Source organism: Chlorocebus sabaeus, chromosome 20 (assembly GCF_047675955.1).
Source record: "Chlorocebus sabaeus isolate Y175 chromosome 20, mChlSab1.0.hap1, whole genome shotgun sequence".
Classification (NCBI taxonomy): Eukaryota; Metazoa; Chordata; class Mammalia; order Primates; family Cercopithecidae; genus Chlorocebus; species Chlorocebus sabaeus.
Window position 1 is genome coordinate 108,882,316 of NC_132923.1, and position 9,998 is coordinate 108,892,313.

The window sequence follows — 9,998 nt, forward strand, 5'->3', positions numbered from 1 at the left end:
CCACAAATTCTGTAGCTTCTTCTAAAACTTGACAAATATATTTTCTTTGCTCTAAACACATAACCACAAGCCAAGAAAGGTAAATTAGTAGTCTGTTTATTTCATCAAAAACATTTTGGATCTGATGAGTTGGGGACAACCTCCCGTTGGTCCCCTTTCATCTTTCGTTCTTCCTGGTAGATTGGATTTTAGATGAGATTAGAAAAAGGACTTGTGGTTCCTAATTTTCCTTGATTCCATTGTTCTTTTGAGGAGGGAGGGAAGGGGCTCATTTTTTTTTTAATGGAAACTTTTTGCTATACCTGTGCCTACAGAAAGTTACATGTATTGTATGTGTACAGCTCAGTGGATATTCTCAAAGCACAGGTGCTCGTCTTTTGATGAAAAAAAAATTCTTTTTAGGTGAAAGAGCGAAAAAAACAGTTAAAGAAGGAAGGAAAACCTACAATTGTAGAGGAGGATGATCCTGAACTGGTGAGTTAAATATGGGAAACGCCACTGTATCTTGTGTGACTGAGTCTACGAATTGGTGAGTTACAGAGACAGAAGCCAAAAGAATGATGACTATATGCTATTTCACATTTATTTATTTATTTATTTATTTATTTATTTATTAATTATTTTTGAGACTGAGTTTCACTCTTGTTGCCAGGCTGGAGTGCAGTGGCGCAATCTCAGCTCACTGCAACCTCTGCCTCCCAGGTTCAAGCAATTCTCCTGTTTCAGCCTCTCAAGTACCTAGAATTATAGGTGCATGCCTCCACCCCCGGCTAGTTTTTGTATTTTTAGTAGAGATGAGGTTTTATCATATTGGTCAGGCTGGTCTCAAACTCCTGACCTCAGGTTATCTGCCCGCCTCTGCCTCCCAAAGTGTTGGGATTATAGGCATGAGCCACCACACCCGGCCTTATTTTTTTATTTTTTAGTTTTTGAGATGAACTTTTACTCTTGTTGCCCAGGCTAGAGTGCAATGGTATAATCTCGGCTCACCGCAACCTCTGCCTCCTGGGTTCAAGTGATTCTGCCTCAGCATCCTGAGTAGTTGGGATTACAGGCATGCACCACCACACCCAACTAATTTTGTATTTTTAGTAGAGATGGGGTTTCTCTATGTTGGTCTCAAACTCCTGACCTCAGGTGATCTGTCCGCCTTGGCCTCCCAAAGTGCTGGGATTACAAATGTGATCTACTGTACCTAGCTGTCACATATTTTTAATTTTAATTTTAATTAATTAATTAATTAATTTTTTGAGAAGGAGTTACACTCTTGTTGCCCAGGCTGGAGTGCAATGGTGTGATCTCGACTCATCGCAACCTCCGTCTCCTGGGTTCAAGCGATTCTCCTGCCTCAGCCTCCCAAGTAGCTGGGATTACTGGCATGCATCACCATGCCCGGCTAATTTTGTATTTTTAGTAGAGACGGGGTTTCTCCATGTTTTTCAGGCTGGTCTCGAACTCCCGACCTCAGATGATCCGCCTGCCTTGGCTTCCCAAAGTGCTGGGATTACAGGCTACAGGCATGAGCCACCGCGCCCAGCCTCTGGCTAATTTTTTTATATTTTTAGTAGAGACGGGGTTTCATCATGTTGGCCAGGCTGGTCTTGAACTTCTGACCTTGGGTGATCCACCCGCCTCGGCCTCCCAAAGTGCTGGTATTACAGGCGTGAGCCACCGTGCCTGGCCTCATTTTAATTTTTTTAAAAAACATTTTATTTGGCTGGGTGCAGTGGCTCACGCCTGTGAGCCCAGCACTTTGGGAGGCTGAGGCGGGCGGATCCCTAGGTCAGGAGATCGAGACCATCCTGGCCAACATGGTGAAACCCCGTCTCTACTAAAAATACAGAAATTAGCTGGGCATGGTGGCGCATGCCTGTAATCCCAGCTACTTGGGAGGCTGAGGCAGGAGAATCGCTTGAACCCGGGAGGCAGAAGTTGCAGTAGGCCAAGATCGCACCACTGTACCCCAGCCTGGCAACATAACAAGACTCTGTCTCAAAACAATAACAACAACAACAAACATTTTATTTGAACTTAAAATGTATAAATATACATTTATTTATGTATTTGAGACAGGATCTTACTCTGTTGCCCAGGCTAGAGAGCAGTGGTGCGATCTCAGCTCACTGCAACCTCTGCCTCCCAGGTTCAAGTGATTCTCCTGCCTTAGCCTCCTGAGTAGCTGCGATTACAGATGCCCACCATCAAGCCTGGCTAATTTTTGTATTTTTAGTAGAGACGGGATGTCACCATGTTGCTCAGGCTGATCTCAAACTCCTCACCTCAAGTAATCTGCCTGCCTTGGCCTCCCAAAGTGCTGAGATTACAGGTGTGGGCCACCGCACCTGGCCCAACTTTCTTCAGTTGTTTTTTTTTTCCTGATTATAAAAGAACACATGCTAATGATAGAAAATTTGGAAAAAGCAGAGAAATATAAAAAATGTAAAATCACCAGTGTCTGTCTATCCAGTGTTTGGAGCTTTTAAAGATATTGAGCTATTCATTACAGACTCCTTTATAGCTTTGATGTTTGTCTTTATTAGGGACTGGAGTTTGAAGCATTTCTTTTAGTGAGCAGTGTCTAGTAGGTAACAGGATAAAAGAAAAGTCACAGAAATTTAGGGACTTCTTTATTTTCCTTTCTCTGCATATATCACTCTTTGCTCCAGTGTCTGATTTTAGAATTTAGGCACTATTCAATCTACATGGCAGATGACTTTTGTACTTACATGTCTATTTAAAATATATTATATCTGGAGAAAAATATTTAAAGGTAGAATAACATAAGCTCTGTTCTTAAGAACTCTTGAAAATAAAGGATTAAAAACTGGTAGGGAGGGGATTATAATTTCATTAACTTGGTGTGACATTTACCTTCATTTATTTTTTGGTAATTTTTTTTAGAGCTAGGGTCTCTCTTTGTCACCCCAGCTGGAGTATAGTGGCGTGATCTTAACTCACAGCAGCCTCGATCTCCTGGGCACAAGTGATCCTCCCACCTTAGTGGATATTATGCATTCTAATAATAACCTCTGGTGGCACATACCTATAATCCGAGTGCTTTGGGGGCTGAAGTGGGCGGATCTTTTCAGCCTAGGAGTTTGAGGCTGTAGTGAGCTATGATCACACCACTGCACTCTAGCCTGGGTGACAGATTGAGACAAAAACAATAATAATAATTAATAATAGCTTCTGTTCCTATCTTTGTAAGACTACCATGTAATACACTTTTTTTTTTTTTTAAAGAGATAGAGTCTTGCTCTGTTGTCCAGGCTGGAGTGCAGTGGCATAGTCATGGCTCACTACAGCCTTGACCTCCTGAGCTCAAGCAGTCCTCCCACCTCAGCCTCCTGAGTAGCTGGGACTACAAGTGTGTGCAGCCATACCTGGTTAATGTTTTATTTTTAATATTTTTTGTAGAGATGGGATCTCACTATGTTGTTCACGAGGAGTTAAGTGATCCTCCTGCCTCCCCCTGTTGAAACGCCAGATCTACAAATGTGCACCACCATGCCCTGCTAATTTTTGTTTGATTTTGAGATGGGAGTTTCGCGCTTGTTGCCCAGGCTGGAGTGCAATGGCATGATCTTGGCTCGCTGCAACCTTCGCCTCCTAGGTTCAAGTGATTCTCCTGCCTAAGTCTCCCGAGTAGTTGGGATTACAGGCACACACCACCATGCCTGGCTAATTGTTGTATTTTTAGTAGAGACAGAGTTTCTCCATGTTCAGGCCAGGCTGGTCTTGAACTCTTGACCTCAGGTGATCTGCCCTCCTTGGCCTCCCAGAGTGCTGGGATTATAGGTGTGAGCCACCACTCCTGGCCTGCGCACTAGTTTAAATAATTTTTTTTTTGTAGCGATAGAGTTTCACTATGTTGCCCAGGCTAGTCAAGCTGTTAGCCTCAAGCAATTGTCCTCCCTTGGCCTCCCAAAGTGTTGGAATTACGGGTGTGAGCCACTGTGCCCAGCCTGTGCCAGGTTTTAATCTGCTTTATCTTGGGCTCCCAGTGAAAGTACATGGTTCAAATTGCTGGTAAAAATATTTACTCTGATTTTCTTTTGTTCTTGATTTTCTTGTAGTTCAAACAAGCTGTATATAAACAGACAATGAAACTCTTTGCTGAGCTGGAAATTAAAAGGAAAGAGAGAGAAGCCAAAGAGATGCATGAAAGGTACATATCAGTATATTCATTTTAAACCATATTTAAATCCCTAGATTAACTAACATTGGTCTTTGGTGATTTTCCTAATGAAGGAATTATGTGGCATATCATTTAAGAGACTATAAAAATAGTTACCAAAAAACAATCAGGCTTTTGTTATTTTTTTTGTTTTTTGTTTTGAGATGGAGTCTTGCTCTGTCACCCAGGCTGGACTGCAGTGGCGTGATCTCGGCTCACTGCAAGCTCTGCCTCCCGGGTTCACGCCATTCTCCTGCCTCAGCCTCCAGAGTAGCAGTCCCTACAGTAGCAAGGACTAGTTTTTTTGTATTTTTTTTAGTAGAGACAGAGTTTCACCGGGTTAGCCAGGATGGTCTCGATCTCCTGACCTCGTGATCTGCCCGTCTCGGCCTCCCAAAGTGCTGGGATTACAGGCTTGAGCCACTGTGCCTGGCCACAATCAAGCCTTTGAATCACCAGGGTAATAAGTTTTTTTTCCTTTGACTTTTGGGAATTATTGAATAGCTCTGTCCTTAGGGAGTGTATTTTTTATTTTATTTTTGATACAGTCTTGCTCTGTCGCCAGGCTGAAATGCAGTGGGGCAGTCTTGGCTCACTGCAATCTCCACCTCCTAGGTTCTAGCAGTTCCCCTGCCTCAGCCTCCCAAGTAGCTGGGACTACAGGTGTACGCCACCATGCCCGGCTAATTTTTTGTATTTTAGTAGAGATGGGGTTTTACCATGTTGGCCAGGATGGTCTCGATCTCCTGACCTTGTGATCCACCTGCCTTGGCCTCCTAAAGTGCTAGGGTTACAGGCGTGAGCCACCGCACACTCTCAGGGAGATTATTTATAATCAAGAGCCTTATGTGTGTTCTTCCTGACGTCCTGGAGTGAAATAAGCAGCTGTTAAGGCCACTGTTACTGAGGCCAGAACCTTTTGTGGGACTAGTGGCTGCAGCTTTGGTGAGTGTATAGTACTGTACAGTGTCATCGGTAACAAAATGTTTAATGTTCTAAAATATGATTTCTCTTGAACATCAGAAATGTTAGAGTTTTGCTCTTGTTGCCCAAGCTGGAGTGCAGTGGTGCAATCTCAGCTCACTGCAACCTTTACCTCCTGGGTTCACATGATTCTCCTGCCTGAATTCTCCTGCCCAGCTAATTTTTACATTTTTAATAGAGAGGGGGTTTCACCATGTTCGTCAGGCTGGCCTCGAACTCCTGACCTCACGTGATCCACCCACCCCAGCCTCTCAAAGTGCTGGGCTTACAGGTGTGAGCCACTATGTCCGGCCGAGTTTTGTTTCTCTATGTATCTTATATTGTTGTTTGGTATGTACCAGTAACTAAAATTTGCTAGTTGAGGTTGTGTGAAATGTCTTTGTTTTGGGATAGGGTTTTGTCCAGAGATCTTGAGAACTTTGGGTTTATAATGGTCATTCTGCTGAAGTAAGGTGGCCTGTGTTCTCGACATAGCTTTGTCACTGAAACAGCCCAAAACCTCACATTGCTCTTGACTGGGCTTTGGTTACTTTATCTGTGTAACAGAGATATTTATGTCTTTCCCCACAGCCATGCCCACAGTCTGATCTGCGTGTTTTAGAATGAGACATTCATGAAAATGCTTTGGGCCCTTTCCAGACAGCCATCTTTGTAGACTTCTAGGGGAACTGATTTACTATATATGCTTGCTTCTGTGGGGAGATGCCATCTTGTATGGTTAATTCAGTCTATAAGTATCATATAAATAATATGATCTGGTTTTCCTCCTAGGAAACGACAAAGGGAAGAAGAGATTGAAGCTCAAGAAAAAGCCAAACGGGAAAGAGAGTGGCAGAAAAACTTTGAGGTAAATTTCTAAGGTGGCCAGGGATTCTAATTCCAGAATAAGGCAACTTGGTGCCTGCGGCACTCCAGGACTGAGTTGGGTAGTCAGAGGGAAGTGGGATACGTGGGGAAGAGTGGGAGCTGTGAAGAATGAGGTTGGTCTTGGCTCAGCCTCCTGTAAGCTCTGTAGCCTTGGCCAGGGCAATGAGGATCCCAGAATGACTTTTTAAAAAATTATTACTATTTTTTTTTTTTTTTGAGACAAGAGTCTCGCTCTGTTGCCCAGGCTGGAGTGCAGTGGCGCTATCTCGGCTCACTGCAATCTCCGCCTCCCGGGTTCACGCCATTCTCCTGCCTCAACCTCCTGAGTAGCTGGGACTACAGGCGCCCGCCACCACGCCCGGCTAATTTTTTTGTTTTTTTAGTAGAGACAGGGTTTCACCACGTTAGCCAGGATGGTCTTGATCTCCTGACTTCGTGATCAGCCCGCCTCTGCCTCCCAAAGTGCTGGGATTACAGGCGTGAGCCACCGCGCCCAGCCTAAAAAATTATTTTTTAAAATTATTGTTTAATTTATTTTTACAGCACACTAACAGTTTGACCCTGAATGGTTTTTTAGATTGTAGTAGGCACAGCTGCCCAGTGGGCTCAAGAAAAATGGATTGCACTTTTAATTTAGGGGGTAAACATAGAGTATTGCCCTGCTTGGAGATTTGTTAGTAGACGCTGAAGTTCTTGTGGCCCCAGTGTCCTGCCTACAGAGAGAGTTAGAACTTTTGAACTTGACTCTTCTTTGACACCCTGGTTATATCCTTCAGGTGGCTGGCCAGAAGGATTGTGGCAACATTTGGTCTTTTCTTCTATAGGATTTAGGACTCATGGTTAGGGGCTGGCTAATCAGAGTTGATGACTTTGTTTCTGTTCCACTTTATGTATGGAAGGAGAAAAAATGGTAATGAGGTAGAGGTCCTAGTGGCCATCCCTACACAACTGGCTAGGCATTGTACTGGCTTTGGAGCAGCCATCCAAGTTTTGGGGGGCAGCAGAAAGATGTAGTGGAAAGAGTAGCTGTACTGCTAGCTAGCTCTATGGCTTTGAGAAAATCATTTAACCTTTTTGAGCCTCAGTGTTATTTGTGAAGCACTGGTAGCAGTACATACCATAGTCGGGTTTGGGGAAGATTAGAAATACCATATGCTGTCCAGGCACGGTGGCTTACGCCTGAAATCCCAGCACTTTGGTAGGCCGAGGCGGGTGGATCACGAGGTCCGGAGATCGAAACCATCCTGGCTAATATGGTGAAACCCTGTCTCTACTAAAAATATAAAAAATTAGCCAGGCCTTGTGGCGGGCGCCTGTAGTCCCAGCTACTCGGGAGGCTGAGGCAGGAGAATGGGATGAAGCTGGGAGGTGGAGGTTGCAGTGAGCTGAGGTTGCGCCACTGCACTCCAGCCTGGGTGACAGAGCAAGACTTCATCTCACCATCTCACCAAAAAAAAAAAAAAAAAAAAAAAAGCAAAAAAAGAAATACCATATGCTAAACGTCTATCCTTGAGGTCCCAAGAAATAGGGCCTCGGTGTTGTGATGATTATTACTCATTTTGTCCTCCTCTCATCCTGCAACTCATCCTGCTTTCTAGGGGTGCTGTGACACTTTCTTGGGCTCATGGGAGTGGGAAGAAAGCTCTATTCTACTCTTTTTTTTTTTTTTTGTGAGACGGAGTTTCGTTCTTGTTGCTCAGGCTGAAGTGCAATGGTGTGATCTCGGCTCACTGCAACCTCCGCCTCCTGGATTCAAGTGATTCTCCTGCCTCAGCCTCCCAAGTAACTGGGATTACAGGCATGCGCCACTGTGCCTGGCTAAGTTTTTATATTTTTAGTAGAGATGGGGTTTCTCCATGTTGGTCAAGCTGGTCTCAAACTCCCAACCTCAGGTGATCCACCTGCCGTGTGAGCCACCATGCCCAGCCTATGCTACTCTTTTTTTTTTTTTCTTTCTTTTTTTTTGATATGAAGTCTCGCTCTTGTTGTCCAGGCTGGAGTGCAGTGGCCTGGTCTTGGCCCACTGCAACCTCTGCCTCCCAGGTTCAAGCGATTCTCCTGCCTCAGCCTCCTGAGTAGCTGGGATTACAGGCACCTGCCACCATGCCCGGCTAATTTTTGTATTTTTATTAGAGACAGGGTTTCACCATGTTGGCCAGGCTGGTCTTGAACTCCTGACCTCAGGTGATCTGCCCGCCTCGGCCTCCCAAAGTGCTGGGATTATAGGTATGAGCCACTGCGCCTGGCCAGCTCTATTCTACTCTTGGATTATTCCAGGGGACTGAACTGAGCTGGGCTACAGGAGGGTGGATGGATGGCAGAGCAGGTTTAGGCCTTTCCACTCGTTAAGTGGTCTCCTCACCTCAAACTTCTTTTGTACTTAGGAAAGTCGAGATGGTCGTGTGGACAGCTGGCGAAACTTCCAAGCCAATACAAAGGGGAAGAAAGAGAAGAAAAATCGGACCTTCCTGAGACCACCAAAAGTAAAAATGGAGCAGCGTGAGTGACCACCCAGGTCACAGGCACAGAACCTTCCCCCTGCTATCTCCCTTCCTGCTTCGAAGGACTCATTATTTCCTCCCACTTCCACCCCAACATAGAGTAGAATTTGCTTTTTAGTCCATTTTGTTTTCAATACAATTTAATATTGATCAGAGTAATTCTTTTGTACATTGAAATGAGGGGCTTGGTTTAAAAAAAGACCTTCCCCTCTCCCTGCCCCTAGAACAACCAGGATTAGAAGGTGCCACCATTGGTGCTGCCTTCTCTTCCCACAGCCTGTAACTCAGTGTTTTGTACTTCACTGAATTGTGATGGTTAGAAACTTCGTGGATAGTTTGTGGAAATCATCCGATTAAACATACTGCTTAAAATGGTGTTGCTGTGACTTCAGAGACAAGCCTGGAAGGGGCACCTTAGGAAGCCCCTTCACTTCAGTTGCTTGCTTCTGGGTGTGCTCCCTTTGAAGGCCCAGATGAGACAGGGAACACTTGTGGGCACACGGTGGCATCTGATGCCCTGATGCCCTGCAGTGTTTGGCATGTGCCCCCGTCTACTGACCAATCAGCGTGGCATGAGGTCCACGCCACCCAAACCTTTCACTTTCCAAAGAGCTAGCCGTCCTCCACCCAGTACCATGTCCTAGCCTGTCTGCATTTGTTAGTGGTAATATTCTTTATGTATAATAAATTTTTATACCCAAGCCATTGATGTACTCTTCCTTGTACTCTCCCTTGTGGGTCCCTTATCTGGCTTGGCCCAACCCCAAAATGCTTTGGGGTTGGACAGACCTGGCTGAACCTTAGTTTCTTCATCTACAAAATGGGAATATAAATTACTGTGGCAGCTTTTAGGGAGGATTTGCCATGGCATATACAAGGTAGCTGCCACAGTGCTCCTTGGGTATTGCCAATATAGTATTATTTCTGTGTAAAATGAAGATACTGATTGTTTTGAGGATTAAATGAAGTAATATATGAAAGCGTCCAGCTCATAGTCTATGCCTAGACGTCCTACTTGCTTTCAGGGACGGAATCAGCCCTTGGGAGGGGCCTAAAGTGAGAAGTGGGAAGGTGACACTTGAAATGTGAAGATAAAGGAAACTAGGTGACTCAAAACTAGACTTTGCTTTTTGCAATGTCTTGTAGATGAGTAAACAGGCACCATGACTACGAAAGGCACCGTGTCTTTTAGTACCATGAGAAGTGCAACTTTCCTTTCTCTGTGGGAGAGGACAGAGGCTTGGGTGTCTTACTGTCCTTCCAGGAACAGCTGAGCACGTCCAAACCACACATGAAGTAGAGCACAGAGGAGGGTGGGTGGGTGGGTGGGTAGGTGTTCCTCTGGCTAAACTGGACCAAGGCAGAGGAAGGAAATGTTTAGTTGCCCTGCAAAAGTGATACATGCCGTGAGGTAATGCAGGCTGTCCTGCCAAGGGGGGCAGTGATTATCTTTTCTAGCCAGGCAAAGC

The 9,998-nt window shown here is 44.9% G+C and overlaps 1 protein-coding gene across 2 annotated transcripts in view; it reads left to right on the forward strand.

Moving 5' to 3' along the window:
- The window catches only part of LOC103225268 (dnaJ homolog subfamily C member 8), a 29,704-nt gene extending 20,474 nt beyond the window's left edge, over window positions 1-9,230 (forward strand). The window contains exons 6-10 of one of the 2 annotated variants that reach the window (XM_073007628.1): window positions 403-474; window positions 4,077-4,168; window positions 5,933-6,008; window positions 7,729-7,810; window positions 8,413-9,230. In XM_073007628.1, the coding sequence (XP_072863729.1) occupies window positions 403-474; window positions 4,077-4,168; window positions 5,933-6,008; window positions 7,729-7,788 (300 nt within the window). In that variant the 3' untranslated portion in view covers window positions 7,789-7,810; window positions 8,413-9,230. The remainder of the gene's footprint in view (window positions 1-402; window positions 475-4,076; window positions 4,169-5,932; window positions 6,009-7,728; window positions 7,811-8,412) is intronic. The other variant, XM_007979786.3, reaches the window with a different exon arrangement.
- The last annotated feature ends 768 nt before the right edge of the window (window positions 9,231-9,998 follow it).